The sequence below is a fragment of the Acomys russatus genome, chromosome 22 (genome assembly GCF_903995435.1).
Source record: "Acomys russatus chromosome 22, mAcoRus1.1, whole genome shotgun sequence".
Taxonomy (NCBI): domain Eukaryota; kingdom Metazoa; phylum Chordata; class Mammalia; order Rodentia; family Muridae; genus Acomys; species Acomys russatus.
This window is the reverse complement of record NC_067158.1, coordinates 39,670,718-39,689,469: the sequence shown is the minus strand read 5'-3', so window position 1 is coordinate 39,689,469 and position 18,752 is coordinate 39,670,718. Positions and strand designations below refer to the sequence as shown.

Here is an 18,752-nt window from a genome sequence, read left to right as displayed (position 1 = left end):
GGATCTGGTTTACCTTAGTTTGGCCTTCTCTGAAAGATTTAATCAGAAAAAAACAAAAACAAAAACAAAAACAAATCAATTCTTCAAATGCCATTAAAAATACCCATACTTTAAAATCCACTTACCCGAAAATTTACTAATTTCAGGAATTACAGCACAGGACCTTCACTTATGTCATTCTTAGGACACAGTGATCTGGTGAGTGTGATTTGTCTGTGGATTAAATTTAGTTGTAACTCCAGTGTAAGGAATGTTAGTGGTCTCTATAGCAGATGCTCAGAGTGCTAAGTGGGAAACCTTGAACTTAGGTTACAGAGTATTGGTGGCATGCCTCTGAAACACCAAGGGCACCAGCTTATCACTGACCATGGACACTTAATTGTATGCTGTTGTACACAGTGCTTGTATTTAATCCAAATGGGTTGACAATTAATATTTTTTTATATTTTATGATTTTTTTGCTTTCATTTTCTAATGTTCTGACATTTAAAGCATATCTTTCTAACTATGTTTTGTTTCCATGCATAGGATTAAGCAACATTATTTTCCCTATATGCTCTCAGGCACCATCTCATACAGGCAATGTGTTATTGCCATCTTCAGAGGAAGGCCTGATTCTGCTGGGAAATACGTGCTGTGAACTGAAAAGTAAACGATCACAGAATGTCTATTTTGAGACTTTCCACACGGAATTATTTGTAGGTTATTGACTTGTTGTCCAGGGACAACATAAAATTGTACATGAAGATAAAGGACCTATGTGTACACGTTAGATGGCCACTCCTTTAATATTTCATAGCTGGACTTAACTTTCCACATAAGAAGTTTTATCTAAATTGTAAGTACAGAGCTGGATGACAACAAGGAAAATCAGTCTGTGTGAGGAATGTGCATAAAATAAGCAATGCTAAGAGTGAGAGAAATAGTCTTTCCACAGGAGAGCACATCCACAGGGTGTTGAATACCAGATGGTCGGTCCTGAAGACATTATACAGACTGAGCAGTTTGTACTTGGGGGATATACGTGTACATGCATATGTGCATATAATAGCAACTAATGAAAAAGGGAGGCAGGCCATGAATTTGAAAGAGAGTGAGGAGGGACATTTGCGAGGTCTTAGAGGGAAGAACAGGAAGAGGAAATGTATATTACACTCTCAAAAATAAAAGAAGTGATAAAAATGCATTTCAATTTCTCCAGAAAATGCTGAAGAATACAATTGTTAGGTTTTGCAGTTATCTGTTCAGAATCCTAAGACAGCACCAGGTTGCTTCCCAGAGTGGCTGTATAGTCTCACGTCTCTCTCGTCACTACAGGAGCCATCAAGTTTATCTGCATCCTGCCAACCTTTGTTCTCGCCTCAAGTTTTTATCCTACGTATCTTATTAGAAATAGTGATATTTCTATTTCAATGTTACTCTGCAGTTCAATTATACTAACGTGGGATATATTTTCATGTGATTATTTATCACCTGTATTGTCTTTTTGGTGAAAAAAATCTTTGCATAGTTTCTGCTCACAAAAAAGTTTTGTGATTTCTGTTTCTGGGTTAACTCACTCATGATCATTTCTAGTTCCCTCCATTTGTGCACAAATTTTGGGATTTCCTTGTTTTTAATAGCTGAGTAGTATTCCATAGTGTAAATGTACCACTGTTTCTTTATTCATTCTTCTACTGAGGGACTTATAATTGGACACTAGCCCACGGGGCAGGTCCCATGAAAGACTTCACTTACCAGGAAATGGGGATAGATGTGAGGACATCCTATTGGGAATCACAGTGAGAGAAGTATGGGCGAATGGGGAAATAGAAGGATCCAGAGTGTCCTAGAAACCTACAAGAAAAACATTATAACAGGTGGATCTGGGCCCAGCGATTCTGCTCAAACTATTATACCAAGGAAGGACAATACGTGCAGTAAACATTGAACCCCTACTCAGATCTAGCCAATGGACAGGGCATTCTCCACAATTGAGTGGAGAGTGGGGAATGACTCTGGTGCCCCATATTTGACCACACCCCCTTGGTGGGGAGGCCTGATGGCACTCAGAGGAAGGATAAGCCGGCTACCAATATGAGACTTGATACCCTATGACCATATAGTGAGGGAGGAGTACCCCCTTGGTCACAGACATAGGGGAGGGGAATAGGGTGAAAGTGGGAGGGAGGGAAGAACAGGAGGATACAAAGGATGGAATAACAATTGATATGTAATCTGAATAAAATAATTAAATAAAAAAGTTTTGTGCTTTTATGGTACTGAATTTTGAAGTTCTCAATATACTATGGCTACTAATTTTTGCCAGGGATGTATATAGCAAATATTTAGTTACGTAGCTTGTCTTTTAACTTCTTATGGAAATCATTAATAATGGAAGTGTTAAGGCTTGATGTTTTCTAATTTTCAGTTTCCCTTTTTAGAAGTCACATATTTGTTGACAAGCTTCAGGTTTCTTTGCCTAATTACTTTGCCTAGTTACTTTGAATTAGTTATTGAAGTGATTTTTCATATTCTTTTTTTAAGTTAAAACTTTGTTTTATTTTGTTGCTTTTCAAGTCAAAATTATATTTGCTATCCCAGGCTGTCTTGTAACCCACTATTCTGCACTGGCTGAGCTTGAATGCAGAAATCATCTATTTTACTTTCCCGAGTGCTTACATTGAAGGCATACACCATGGGGCCTGGCTTTCAGAAACGTCCATAGCTTTACATTTCACATTTAAATTTATGATAAGTTGTAAACTAATTTTTTCACAAGACACAGGAACTTGATGTAAGTCCATTTTGTTTATGGACGTGGAATGCTTCTGCGTCACACATCACTACCCTAAAGGATGACTTTCATTTCTTGAATGCCAATTTCAGCTTAAAAAAAAAAAAAGAAAACTCAGTTGGTCAGAAGGGAATGGCTTTAATGGGTTTTCTATTATACTAGTCCCACAAGGTAAGGTATATATATTTCTTAAAGAAATAGTCCATCCAATCAAAGATGTCAAATTTTATTTTACAGTAATTTATAGTATTCTTTGATCATGTATATGTGTCTGTGTGTATGAGTGTGTGTATGAGTGTGTGTGTGTGTGTGTGTGTGTGTATGTGTGTCCCTTACTTCTAGGTACATATGGAAAGATGTGACCTGGAGTGTGATTGTGTGCAAGTGGGTTGTGAGTAATTTAGTTTAGAAGTGAGAGTTTATTCAATGGTCTTAGTGCTCTTAGAAGAGAGCACTGTAGGCATTCAGGGTACAGTCCATGTGATGAAAAGCAGGGCCACTGCAGAAGAAGGTGAACTAGAGACTAGAGCTTGCTCCTCTACACCTCAAATGACACAATGGGAAGTCTTTATTTCCCAAAGCTAGAGGAGAGGCCTCACCTAGACCTGAAGATGCAGGTACCCATCCTAGGCCTTCTTGTCTCTGGAACAGTCCGTAGTAACTATGTGTTGTTTAAGTCACTTTGTCTCCCTCATATCTGTTGTTGAAAACTAGCTGAATAATACCTAGCCTCTTATACTTTTGACATCTGAAGGTTCCATAACAATAAATATCATTTTCATAAATATTTAAAAATCAATTAACTTCAGAGTAAATTTGAGATATTTCAATTTTAAATGTGTTCAAAGTAGACCTGTGGATTTCTGAACTTCAATAGATATCTATTAGCTCTTAATCTTGATTTTTATTATTTTTAAATTGTTGGTTGATATGTGGTCATATGTTTTTAGAGTATGATATAATGTGTATTTATAATATTAGGTCATAAAGTTAATATATATTTATAAATTATTTTACTTACTCTGATAAGAGTATTTTAAATAAACTCAGGTATTTTCAAATATGAAAGTCAATGTCTTTGTTTATCAAGCAATGTAATATAAGAGTAAAACACATTTCCTCTTTAACTGAAGCTTTGTACTTCGATCACAATTTTCTGTGGCTCCACCCCTAACCTTCAGCCTCTTGTAACCACTATTCTACTTGTTGTATGTATAAGTTAGGTACATTTAGATCTCACATAAAGTAAGAACAAACAATAGTGGCTTTTATTTTTCCTTTGTCATTTATGTTAATATTCCACAGGTTCATTTATATTCTCACAAATGACAAATTTTATTTACTTTTTGAAGGTTGAATAATTTTCTACTATATCTATATCTATAGATATATATAAACTATTTACCCAATTACTTTTATATCTTGAATATTATAAACTCTGCTAAGATGACCATGTGGATACCAATCTGTTTGGTATGCATTAATTTCATTTTTTTATGTAGTCCTGAACATGATTTTGACAAATATGCAATAACACATAATTCAAGAAACAGTCTCTTCAACAAACAATGTTGAAAAACTGTAGATACATGCACACAACAATTAAATTTGGCCCTCATTTTATGACTCAAAATGAATTAGAAACTAAAATTCAGACCTAGAATTAAAATGTCTTAGAGTGAAATGCATAAGAAAAAATGGTAGGACTTTGGTCTGGGTGATAATTTCCCATATTGGAATTTAAAAATGCAGGTAACAAGAGCAAAAAGTATATCAAACTAAAAGGTTTTTGCAAAGCAAAATAAACAGTTATGAGAAGAGAGAGGAAGTTGATAGATTAGGAGAAAAATATGTACATCTGATAAGAGACTCTACACTCCAATACAAGAACAGGAAAGCATTCCAATTAAAAATGAGAAACTCACTTGAATAGACATTTCTTGGGCAAAGTATCACTTGTCAGGAGGAAAGTGCACATTGGCATCACACGTGCCATATTGCACAACTGTCAGAATGGCTATTACCAAAAGAAAGACAATAAATATTGGTGAGGATGTAGAAAAAAGGGAACGCTAGTGGAAATTTTAGGGGAAAATGTGTGGAGTTGTCTCACAATCCGAACATCAAACAACCTAGTGCATTTTAACTGCATACGATAGCATTTCGACAGCTCATTGAATACCCTCACTAATTATTTAAACCCCAGTGAAGTCACCCCCAACTCTCTTTCCTTTATGTCCTTAGTCAATGGACCAAACCCCATTAATTCTGTTTCCTTGTATATCCAGAAACAATCCACCTTTATTTCCACTGAAGGCCATGCATGCCTCCATAACTCTCTCCTGCAGCACTCTGCTGCCTCCTCCCTAGTATTCTCTCTTGTCCTCTGGCTCCCTTGCAGCTCATCTTTTCTTACCAGACACAACTTCCCTGGTCAGGGGCTGCCTTCAAGCATGGTTACCCCTCCCTTACTCTTGCAAACATCTCCTAGGAGTCTCTCCTGAGTGAGTGTACTTTGGCACATATAAATGTCTTGCTCTCTTTTAAGGGTGCTGATCTCATGCCCTGTGTAGGGTCCCTTGAACCAAAGCTGGTCTCTATCTCACATGCCTTGATAGTCCATAGTTGAGTCCCTCCTCTATTTTATGTGCTAGCTTCCCTTTTTTACTTATGTCTTTCTTATACTGCTGCTCTGATTCAGTAGTTGCCCATCTGTGATATAGTCTTGTTATTATTTGTTTATATCTTCCTCTAACTTCTTTGTTATGTTGAGGTATGGTTACCTTAGGATCAGTGTCATTACCGGTCTTACTACTGTGTGCCCAGCAGGGAACCATGTCTGTTCAGTGGCCCAGTATAACCCCATAAGATAAATGCATAAATGTGCTATGCTTAATATCATCTGCATTGCATCCTTTTTTAACCATTCAACTAAAGAATGCCACACTCATATAAATATTAACTTTATAGCATTACTTAAAAAAATGTATATATCAGTATATGTATCTTTCCTGTGCTAAGCATTGTCAGAGATGGCATATGTATGAAAAAATGTTAAAAATATGTTCTGACCTGTATGCATAAATATAGTTTTATTTTAAGCCTGTTAAACTGAATTTTTTAAAATTCCTGGAAAGTATACTTCTTCATTAACCCATCTCAGTGAATACATCATGGAGACTTTGGAGGTCAAAGGGAGTCTTAAAGGGGATGAATTACCACTTAAACATCTTTAAGCCTGAGATTTCAAAATATTTTTTGTTGTATAGTAACATTACCTCATGCATAGCATTATTGAAAATATTAGATAAGGATAGGACTGTTGCTACATGTGTCAAAAATAGGATTAGAGGACTTTTTAAAATAAGGAGTTTGAATTTCCTTTATGTATTAAATATCACAGTGCCAACATTTATATTTATACAGAGCCAGTAAAAACAAACAAAAGCCCTGGGAGTATTAATTAAGAATGTAAAGCAACCCGAGAAACTACCAAAAGCCCCAAAGAACTCTGAAATAATGACACTTTCAAAGATGCAGGCATCTGGTTTTTCAGGCATTTATAACAAACTGCCTGTGTAGCGCCACACTCAGTACAAAAGTGCCTTGTGCAGATGGCAAGCCCTTGGGACTGTTCACCTAACTTAAATCAGCCTGTCGAGACGTAACAAGTTGTAGCTGCCTTTACGAGGAAGAAACTGAAGAGTTCCTGCTTTTAGCACAATGCAGCAAGTTAGCTTTGGGGCTCTGTTGTCTACAAGCAAAGCAAGACTTCACAACTGTGCCCTCCAAGTTACTGTGTTTGCAAGGAAGCCCTCAGTGACTTCTGAGTCCCAAATACTTGAGCCCTGGCAGTGCAGAAACAGTAGACAGTTTTGGGTATCAGCTTGTTTTCTACCTCGGAGCTCGTGGGCTGGAAGATACCTATCCGTGGCACAACAGTATTGCTTTCTTCGTCTGTTTCCTCAACTCTGATCAGACTCAGAGTCAGCCTGCATCTAGGCTTTCTGAATATGATCATCACTGTGTATGCTAATAGTCTGACTTCTTGCCTCTGGCAGTCTCTTTCCAATCTCTCTTATATTATTTTAGAAGCATTCTGGACACCCTTGGACCCCGAGATTCCTCCCCAGAAGGTCCGATTGTTTAGCAGGCTCTCTTATTGGTTCCCAAAGGGCTTCAGCCCCCAGTGACCTGTCGCCTGTCTGCTCACCTGCTTACTTGCTGATTCATTGATGAGCTGGCATCGCTGGCCCCGCCTCCCTCGGCATGGTCCGTGAGGTTGCAATTGCTTCGGGGGAGAAAGGATGCCGAGATGCACCGTAGCTGGGTTACAAGTGTAAAGCAGCAGCTTATCTGTTGCCACAGAAGAACTTGGTGACCATCCTGAGAGGCAGGGCATTCTCAGTGCCCCCCCTTACTCTTGCATCTGCACTGGCTGGTGTACCTTCTGACTCAGGCACTCAGAGCTAATTCCCCAGGAGTTGTAAGGCAGCCTGATACATAAACTGAGACAGAAGTTTCCCCCCCAGAAGCCGCCTTTTTTTTTTTTCTTCTTCTTCTTCTTTTTTGTTTTTTCCTTTTCTATTGGCAAAGACTTCTACTCTCCTCAGAGGAATACCTTGTTGCTTAAGATGAGTGGCTGTAGGAAACGGTGTAAACGTGAGATATTGAAATTTGCCCAGTATCTTCTCAGGCTATTAACAGGTTCTCTTCATACAGGTAATGACTTTTTTTTTTTTTTAAATCAAGGCTGGCAGAGCATGGTAACAGAGTTGAATCAGAGTAGAAAACGCTCACTATTTCTTTGTTGTGTTCTTTTTTTCCTAATGCTATCAATAAAATGCAGTCTCCTTTGCTGACATTCCTGCTCCTTAAAGACATGAGCCGCGCAGCTCTGCTCTGGAGGGTAAAACCGGATTGTCTGAATTTATCTTTTATGTCCACCTGGCAGCGCCACTGTTAGCTGTGCCTTGGTCTAAGGAAACAGTGTCTGTGATTAAAAAGAGAGAAAGAAAGAAAAAGGCACAATTGTGTGAAGGGTATCCCCCCTTCCTGCTGCTTGCTGCAGTTTGTGGGAAAAGCTTAAAGGCTGTCCTCCCAGCAAGCAGTTAAAGAGTCTACAACTCTTTGTTCATTATAATCCATAGACTGCTCGCTGCGTTTGATCTTGGTGCATGGCAGTGAAGGAGTTAAGGACATTTCTTTGAGAATTCTGAGTTCCTTTAAAAATGTGAACAAAATGTGAAAACAGCTGAAGAGTAACGTGTTCAGATCGTTGGTATTTGTTTCATTGTGGTGAATTTCAAAATGAACTAGAAATTCTATTTTCAATCTAAGTGCTGGTAGCAAGATAATATTTTTATGGTGTTATAAAATAATGAGACTAAACCAGTAGCTTTTTTTGCTACCCATGATATTATTGAGTGTTGTCACTAACTTAAAGCCAGGCAGGACCAAATTTAGTTCCCGCTGATGACAGATATCATTAATGGTCTATCAATCCTATGAGAAAACAAAGCTGTGTTAATGTTGTACTACACCTGGCTGCCAGCCGTGGGGGGAACTATTGGGAGTGTCATGTTATTCAAATCTGAATAATAAAGAAAAAGAGACAGATAAACACAGACAGTGGTAAGGTTCAGAGATGACTTTGAGCTGTGCCACATTTCATCTGGAGAAGATGTGGTGTGTTTGTTAGCACACCTGCATATGTGATGGCGTTGGCAATATGAAAGGCAGAAACATTCCTAGAGAATAAATGGAAATCGAAGGGTGACACTAAATGTCCCTGGGTATTAAGAAGCTTCTTACTATCCTATTGTTCACATCCTATTAATACCCATATGCTGATCCTAAGCAGGGCACAATGTGGTGAATCTCGATTAATTAAGAAATAATTATGGGCAGCCTGTGCCCGACTTTTCTAACTTGGAGTTTTGTTGTATTTCTACCTAGTCTTCAGTAGTGTCAATACTTTATTTTGATTAATATGGCCTTATCAGGCATTATTTATTTGTTCTCTACCTTCTGTTAAGGACACTGTATCCTTTTAGGTATCATGGCTTGGTCACTAATATTCAGTACATTGATTGATGCTTGATCTTGGCAAGAGATTGAAAAAAATTATACATATATATATGTGTGTGTGTGTGTGTGTGTGTGTGTGTGTGTGTGTGTGTGTAAAGCTCTCCATGTAGTTCAGTAGCTGTACCTCTATCTTTAAGCTGTGATGCTGCTTGGTGCCCTGTTTGTTTATTCTGTTTGTGTAAGTTTACTTGAACTTTTGATTTCAAAGGCCTTTATGGAGATGACAGTAGGTGTGAAGTTGTAAAGCATAAATATTAATGCTAGATACAGACAGTATACAGGTTGTCTAGTGACAACGTGGGAAGCTAATATAGAAGCAGTATTTTTAAATGTATTCATTGCACATTTAGAAGTCAGTGTAGGTGGGAGCAGTTTCCTTGTTCTGAGGCACAAAAGGCCACGTACCTTTGCATTTGGAGAAGTAGGAGATCAAGGCCATCATCGGGTCGTAAGATTGATCGATGTTCTCAGAAATGTGCTTATGGAGATTCAGTTCCTCTGAAATTTCCTTTTTCTATTCAAGCATAATAAAAACCAAATTTGAAATTCAACTGGATTCTTCATAACTGTTCAGAATTCTGCTTGCAAGGGCCAATATATGCATTTGCTGGTAGCTGTGATAATATACTCTGTTCATACTGCAGATTCTAATGTAAAATTTATTAGAACGCTTTTGGGTCCCTCAGCTAGTAATTAATGAAGAAGAAGGAAGCAGGGTTGAATCAGTTTAAAAATTTTGCTCTAAGGTTAGATATGCAAGAAGTTGCTAATTGCATCCTGAACAATCAGCATATGTCTTCAGATTTATCAACATTTTTAAAAGTGTGAACATGTATTGACTGACTTTTTGCTTTTGATAATCAAATCTCTTTTCCTTAGTTCCTCCGTTGACATTATATTAGGAAGTAGTTTTATTCTTTTTAAATGTAAACAGGTTAATTCCGAAATGCCAATTTTGTATTTTCTTGGCAGTTGCTTCTCATTTGTTACCAAGTATACACAGAAAATTTATTGCAAAGATGTATAAACATATAGTTTTTGACATACCTCATTAATGGTGTCATCAGCAAGAGAGAAACACCTTCTATAGCTGAAAGCTTTTAAGGTAAGTTTGAAAATGCCTAGGATTTTGTAGGCATGAATACATACATACATACATACATACATACATACATACATATGTAACTTTTCTAAAATAAATTTAAGTGAGAGAATACAGATTCACTTATAATTTTTTTCAGTAAAGATGACACATTTTTATTGTCCAAAAACTTCTTAAGTATATTCTTTTTCATATTAAGTCACTTCTCAAAGAGTAGATTTTTAACTCAGGGGGTTGAGACATGAGCAAAGTGAATCCTAGTCATGGCTGAGTGGCAAACTAAGACCTTAACTCAAAATGAAGTACACATAATGGAATATTGCCGAAACACATATGTTGGCTTTATTTGAAAATATAAAAACTTAAAAAGATTCTTTGTTATAAATTATAAAAAGTGATGAGCAAGTGATACACATTAATGGCTTGCACGACAGATTATCAAGAGTTAATACTGGGTCAATTATCTGATTTTTCCTCAGTTTGATACTTGCCTCTTGATATGCTACATCAGATTTAGTTCTGGATGGGGCTTCTGACACAGTGTATTCTAGTCCATCTAAGCGAATGGAGCGGGGATAGAAAGATGACTCTATACTCAATTGATCCGTCTATCAGTGGGCAATTTGTGCATCAGCACTCTATTTTACAACTATGTATACCCCTACAAAAATGGGTAATGGTAGTATGGATGTCAAGTTTTGAACTGTTTCTCCTTTAGTTTTGTAACATAGTATGGGTTTTTAAAAATGGTCTTTATTTGAGGCTTATTTTGACATTTATCCAAAAATTCTATATATCATGTTCTTGAAAAAGCAAGACCTAGGCACATTTTCCTACTAGGAGCAATTCCCCAAACATATGTTCAAGGTAGATATGGCTTGGAGCTCTGTTGCAGGCTTCAGCTTTGCAATCTATAGGTGTGTGAAAGTTTAATTCTTCACTTAAGGGGAACAAAATTGATTGTAACATAAAATCCGATTAAGCTTTGTGTTGTTGTTTAATGTATTAAAGTACTTCAGATTTAATGAAATTATATCACCAAAAGCAAAAGGTAAAAACTCATCCTATCATATACAGAACTTCAGCCTAGGGATGGGGTATGAAAGGAAGAGAGAAGATAGACCCACAGACACAGAGACAACATACCTTTGTTCACCAAATTGGAATAAAAACCCTTTTAAATTTTTCATAATACTATTTAGTTCTTGAAGACCAAGCCCCCACAAAGCAAATCATGTAAAGATTTAAATACCTTAATGTTACATTTAAAAGCATGAACAGGAAAGAGGAGCTATTAACAAAACCCCAGAAATGACAAATTACTTTCTGGCCATGTGCTCCTTTTTTTTTTTTTTTTCTAGCCTCTTCTTCCTCCCTTTCAGGAGCATAGATTTTTTTCCATTCCTCAGCTTTCTGGATCCCCTCCCTCCCGCATCTGATGATATCATGTAATTAAGTATTGACAAACTTCAAAATTATGCTGACAAAAATGATAGGACTTTCTATTTTCCAGGTCATGTAGTCCCGGCAGTGAAATATGCTATTAGCAATCTCTTGATCTGTCAGTTTTGAAATCCATGTTATTCATTATTTGGTGTTACTTTGAAATTAATCTTTTTGACTTTTTGATTACATTTCAAATATTATATGGTCTCCTTTATTTGCATGCATACAAAATGGTATCACTATTTTTATTATTACTTATTAAATTTGTTATTATTTTTTATATTGTTCTTTTCTTTGTTGCGGATATGTGTTTTTGTGTGTTCTTCTTTCTGCTGAAACTTGTTCTGACATAAGAACTCACAGGATGGTTATTTATACTCGACCATCAATGAGCATATAAAAATAGTTTTCCAGCAGGAGTTTACATTTTAAAATTTGTGAAAAGAATTATTTCTCCAGATTCACTTCTCATGAAGGAGTTATAGGCTAACAGGGGAATGGGGTTCTTGCTTAAGTGTTTGCACATCTTCCTTGAGCCAGCCTGATTAAGCAGCCTTGATCCTAGCGGAAACACCAGCTGTGTGCTTGAGTTACTGGTCACTCTTTTAACTTCACAAGGAAATCTTCATGTTAGTGCTGTCTTTCTATTTGTATTCTCTAGTCTTTTTTCTATAATTAGGATATCAGGTGAGCCTGGAGGCTTAAATATTCTTCTTTACAGATGGAAGACTGTTTTTTATCACCATGACAATTTCAGAGCACTAGGAAGTCTGATCTCACAGTCTTAGACATGATTAATTTAAAGCTCTTTTGTGGACTAATTGACTAAATTAATCAATACCTTCCGCAAGGTCTAAAGAGAAGAGCTAAATACTCGTAAGAGGTGCTTTTGCCCTTTTGCTTAAGGGAATCAAAGCTTCCATGTCACAAATGTCAGAACTGCATTCCAGAACCTCACTTAGGTATTAGGAGAAGCACTCGGAATCCCCAAACACAGGCAGAGACCACTGAGCTTCTTGTGTAGGCATCACCATAATGTGTGCCAGCTGGAGAGGGATCTTACACTCTGGGAAGCAATCTTGTAAAGTGATTTGAATATGGGAAGAATACAAGGAGCTGATCCACATAGTGCCACCTCTGAAGCTATTGAAAATGTACAAAATGGAGAAGCTCTTCCTGAAAACTGGAAAAGGAAACTACAGAGGAGTGTTGAGTAGGAGTGGAAATTAGAAAAGAGATGCCCTCCATTTTCAAGGGCGGCTAGGAGGGAAAGAATCCAGTGCTTCTCTGTTTCTTTCTGCCTCCGAACTCTCCAGCTGGCCCCATCTGTGTACTGTAACCGATACCCAAGGGAATAATCTTAAAAAGAAAGTTTTAATTTGGCTCACCACTTTGAAGGGTTTGGTCCATGTTGTATTGGTTTCTTTCATTCAGTATCTCTTACAAGGCAACTTGAAGAGTGAAGAGGAGGGGGCTAGGGGTCCCACTCCAAGGATGTGCCTCAGTGACACAAATACTTTCTACTAGGTCCCGCCTCTTAAATATTACACCACTTCCCAATTGGGCCAAAGTGAGAAACAATCTGCAACAAATGGGCATTTGAGAACTATTCCTGGTCCACAATGTCAAAATGCCATTCCTGGGCACATTAATTTTCTTTCACCCAGATCAGTTTATCGGTTTCTTTGCTTAACGCAACTAACAATGATCACGCTATTCCACCTCCATAGAGCAAGCTGTGCATATCCCCAGAGACTCACAAGATACCTGCATATCAACCACATCCTCCACTATCATTCTTTATCTTTTATTTGGACCAAAATGGACTATTTTAAGCAAGGATATTACTGTAATCAGTCAAAACTCATTGATGACAAAAGATAACATGATATGTATTTTGTGGCAGATGCTATCACGACACTGTGAGAGGTAGATATTGTTTATGTCTGTTGTGTGAACATGTGAACTTTTTTTGCTAATGTATATTTTCCTCCAAATAATTCTGTCAGCAGTGGTATCTATTTGTGAACTCAGGGTTAGTATGTATCTGGGTTCTGAAGAGGTGCCCTTTATTGTACAAGAAAGCCAAGTCCAATTGGCCACAGTACAATTTATTGCTATTGCTATGACTTTTACAGCAGATGCTAAATGCATTTATAAGCAAATATTTTCATCAAGACTTGCAGAATATCTCCCTAATAACATCCCTTCTACCTGCCTAATAGAAATATTTCAGGGATATAAGGGCATTTCAAAAAGTCCTTTTCAGGGGACTGGTGTTAGTTATCTTTGTGTTTTTAAAGGGTAGTGACTACAACTCAGCTACTGATCCACATTCAGTAATGTCTGAGAAGAGTCAGCTCTTTGTCACTATTTAACTTCAGAGAGAATGAGTCAAAGCAAAGCTGAATAAATGCCTGTGGTTGTGAGACAAGGATTGTGCCAAGGTTTTGTTAAGGGAGACACCCTATCAAAACAAGTGCTTAGCTTGATCCATCCTTTTATACATCTTATGTCTGGCTCATTATTAGTTGTCTTTCTCTTCTACTGTTTTAAATTATATATATTTATATATATAAAATGTGTGCACATGTGTGAATGTGACCATTAGCCTGCCATAGCTCATATGCAGAAGTCAGAGGACAATCCTCTATAGTCAGTTTTTACCTCTCACTTTGAGGTCAGGTTCTCGCAGTTGTTCCTGCAGTTTCAGCCTATAGTTCACACTTTCTAGATCACAAGTTTTTAGGATGTCCTCTCATTTCACCGTGGTATTGGTAAGATTACAGATGTATACCAGCACATCTGGCTTTTCATGTGGGCCCTGAGAATAGGAGTTACGTTGTCAGGTCCATGGGGCCAGGGTTTTTACCCACTAAGCTTTAATCTAGAGCTTTATCATACCATGAATGACAAGTTTTCTTATAATAGTAAAAATTTCATGTTGAATATCAAAAATATGTTTCAGGAGAGCTGCTCTCTGCTCAGTCCTTAACTGAGGCAGTGTAGCAGCACACGCAGGTGAATAGTAAGAAGGCTATGACTGGGATTCTAGCTTTGTCTCCCATCACACAGCTGTGAAATCAGTTCACTGCTGTATACAGAGGCACCTCATGGCTAGCAACAGAAATTATCTATTATATATTTCTCTTATCAGGAAGCATTCAACAAGTATTAACATTTGATGTACCTATAGCTCATTTTATTCAACTTAAAATTTTAACAATGAAAACTAAATGCTTAATCATGATTTTGCTCCTAGTAATTTGTAACATATGCAAAGAATGCTACATAATCAACAGCAATTTTAAAATCATTGTCTTTTTTATGTTATTAGCAACTATTATTTCCATTTATTCATTTAAGGAACATGTATGAAATGTATATTAGGAGCTGTCTCTTGTGGCTTTGTGAGCTCATTTCTTCATGGTTCCCAACTGCCCTGCATTGCCTTGTGATTACCGCAAGTAAATATGGGGCAGTCAAATGGGGCTGTTGACTGGCAGGCAATTCGGCAACATTTGCTATGATTTCACAAGACAGAAGAGAGCTTTCTCTTGTGGTTTTCACCAAGGGTAGACAAGGACAATGGAGAGCCAAAAAAAAAAAAAAAAAAAAAAAAAAGAAAAAAGAAAAAAGAAAAAAAAAGGCAACAAATTTTTGCATGAGGGTATGTCAAACCAAGATGATGAGCAAGCACCTGTGGAAGAATCAATCAACAGCATTATTTGTAGGTAAAGGATACTTCACTTGAAAGCTGAATTTCACATATGACCAAATAGGTGTAGAAACTTCCAGCCAAGCCCAGCAGAGGGTCTTGCTCTCTAGGTAGAGAGGAACTGTGGCCTTTTTGAGTGGTCAGGTTGTGAAGGTCACATTTCATCAGTTAAACACCTGCTCAGAGTTCATTTATCTTCTCCTGGAAGCCACGAGCCTCTCTTTCACTCTGCGGAATTGGCTGACTTAATTCCCTTTTGAGCTCTCAGTGTACAAGTCCTTCCCATATTATTCTGCATTTAATTACTCATCAACACTGCTTTATTGAACAGAGTCAGGTGTTGCTGTCAGAGCCCAAGGAGCTCAACATCCTCTAATAGGCAGAGATAAAATTTAATTCTGCTTCTCCAATGTAGCACAGTGTTGAATGTACAGTAGTGACTAAGGCGTATAGACTAGTTTTTCACAGTATTAGAAGATACCACAAGTAAGTCTTATGTGTCTATGTCTCTATCACTTAATGTGGCCAGTTTGGAATCACATTGTTGGGTGAAAGCCATACCAGTGAGTATTTTGCATGGAAATACTCCATGCCCCGCCCCCAAAAAAATCCAAGCTCTGAAATTCTAGGATGTGCTTAGGCTAAGATATAAAACCAGATTTGTCAGGATCCAAAATATGTGTTTCACTATGGATTTCTCCTAGTGAAATTCACACTCATCCCGAAGAGCTACGCCAAGACTTTAATTCTTGGCTCCAGAATCTCATGTCACTTCCTGATCAGCCAATCCAATCCAGGGCTTCCTACAAGGACCTTCTTTTATGTCAGTTCTGTGATTTCTTTTACAGAGAAGGCAACAAAGAATAGTTGTGATAATAACAGGAGACAGTCTTAGCATGGCAGAAAACAGAGGCAGATTGAAAACGACACAGATAAACTTGGAAATATATGTTCATAGACACAGATGCACAGATGCACACTCTCTCTCTCTCTCTCTCTCTCTCTCTCTCTCTCTCTCTCTCTCTCACACACACACACACACACACACACACATTCCGCCTTCTCCATAAAATGACACATCTAACATCTTTCTTCTTAGTCACAATCATCTTTAAAAGTGGCAGAAGTTTTAGACAGTCATGTCTGTTTTATTTGTTGTTTCTATCCAGAGCCTGAGATGTGCCTAAGACATGGCTAATATTCAATACATATTCATTTCACATACGCTAAATGATAAAACATTTATCATTTAGGGGAAACAAATGCACACCAACTTTCACTTCTGTTTCTCGGCATGTTTTTTCCAAAGGCAGGCCACATTGTGACAGTTGCCTCTACTATCCCTTCTGATTTTGGCCACTTGAGCCCCTCACTCTAATCGCTAGTGAGTTTTTTATTTTTTTGTTTTTATTTTTGCGTTTTGCTTTTTTTTTTTTTTTTTTAATTTCTGTCCAGGGGATCTTCTTGTTATAGAAATTCTTAGAGAAAAACCAGAGCACTGAAAGTCACTCTGTAATTGAAAGGAAAGGAAGAATAAACACTGTAGCATTTTCTGTTTTTTGTTTTTCTTAGTGTTATTTTGCATAGCCTTGGCTGTCCTTGGTTCCCTTTGTAGAACAGGCTGGCCTCTAACCTGCTTCTGCCTCTGCCTCCCCAGGTGCTGGGGTTACAGGTATGTACCAGTGTACCAAGCTAACACCTCAGTTTTAAAAGGAGTTAGGGCAGTATACATGCTCATTTATTCTAAAAATCACACATATAAGATATGAGTTATATATTACTGTGTATTATTTTATTTCTGATTTTACAATATACATGTATAACTAACACTAGTATATTAAAATAGACCTAAAATAATGAATAAAATTGTAGTGTAAACTAGGAATGCCGGCTCATGTCTATAAACATAATACTTGAAAGCTAGAAGCAAGAATATCAGTGCAAGGCCCACCTATGCTATGTAGGAAGTTTGATGTCATCCTGGGCTATGTAAGACCCATTTTAATATATAAGCAAGCAAACTAATCAACGAATCCCAACAAGGAAAGAGAGACATTTGTGTTCTTTTAATCTTGATGTGTGAAAAAAACTTGTAGAAACAAAACAGATACCATCTTTGATATATTGTAACCTTAGGAGTTCTATCAGAAAATAAAACTAAAGCTGTATTATTGGACACTTGTTTCTTTCATTTCTTTTCTTCTTCTTCTTTTTAATTTTTTTAGTTGGTTTTTCACTAGATAAGGCTGGCCTCAAATTCTCAATCCCTTTGTCTTAACCTCCATGTGTTGGGATTAGGTACCTGACTTACTAAGCTTTGCTTTTGCTTGTTTTTTTCTCTGCTGCTTACTTTTCCTTGTGGATTTGCAAATTTCCCTTCTTAATATTTTTACCCTCACAGTGGAAGATTTCATTGTTTTCAAGGTCACCTTGTTGGGATAAGAGTCTTGAGAAATTAGTCATGTTTGTCTCCTATAATACAGTAAGATGCAGAGACCCAGTTTTATTTATGGGTGACATATAAAAAAGTACTCCATTGTCTTGTTCTCTGAGCCAAACAAAAGTCTAAAGACTTCCAAAAGCTATGAAGCCAATTCTATAAAAAAGGTTTTATTTTAACTATAAAGATTAGCTTCATTCTGTATTTACTTAAGTTTCACTGGGGAAAAGACATAACCAACTGCTGGTCTTGCTGTCAAATACAAGGGCAAAATGTTTATACTTTACCAATTTAAAATGCTAGAAAGTAGACAAAATATCTGACACAAATGCTTCCTTCACACATGGTAAAATTTACAACTTAGAACTTTTGAGAGTTGTGTTATAATTTCATTCCTTTCTATCAAAAATGTCCTAGTCTATAAAAATGTGAGATAATTTGTATATGGCTTTCACATATGTAACAGCTATGTTTACTAATTTTTTAATTCTGAAGCTCTTAACTTTTTTATAAATAGTAATTTAAGAAAGTTTAGCTCTATCAGATCAGAAAATAAGATTGTTAACAGAATTCATTTTGGCTTTCCTAGAAAATAGAGTTTAATGAAATTTTAAAAAGAAGCAGTGAAAAGTAAAAATAGTTACGTTAGAACCCAAGTTTTAAAACAGGGTGATTAATTAAATTATTTTTGACATATAAAGAGATGGGCAGTATGTATAGGTATACAAGTACTTTTAAAAATGTTTATGTGTATTTGTATCTGTCTGTCTATGGGAGTTATACCGCCTATGCCTGGGTGCCAGTGGGAGGCAGTGAAGGAAGTCAGACAGGCCAGAACTGGAATTACAAGGAGCTGTGACCTACTTGACACGGGTAATCGGAACAACTGGACTTGGTTCCTCTGAAAGAGCAACAAGTGTGTCTAATCTCTGAACGATCTCTTTGGCCTCTGTAAACATTAACTTTGAGAAAACCAGAGTTACTTAATGTATGTCAGCATTTTGTATTTAAAAGGTTAAATTATTAACATTAAAATAAGGTCTACAAGAGAATTGTATATTTTGAAAAGGAAGCTGGGAAGATGGCTCAGTGGTCAAGAGCACCTCTGCTCTCCCAAAGGATCTAAGTTGGCTGCTCAGAGCTCACATAGGGCACCCTGGCCTCCAGGGTACCCCCGTAT

At 37.1% G+C, this 18,752-nt stretch overlaps 1 protein-coding gene across 2 annotated transcripts in view; it reads left to right on the top strand.

Annotated features, from left to right (window-relative positions):
* The window catches only part of Kcnip4 (potassium voltage-gated channel interacting protein 4), a 1,056,025-nt gene that overhangs the window by 237,975 nt on the left and 799,298 nt on the right, over positions 1–18,752 (top strand). Inside the window, exon 1 of one of the 2 annotated variants that reach the window (XM_051165122.1) lies at positions 7,336–7,498. The exons of the other annotated variant lie outside the window; for it this stretch is intronic. Coding sequence (XP_051021079.1) covers positions 7,411–7,498 — 88 coding nt within the window. The 5' untranslated portion in view covers positions 7,336–7,410. Of the gene's footprint in view, positions 1–7,335; positions 7,499–18,752 lie in introns of those variants that run through there. 2 annotated transcript variants of the gene reach the window in all.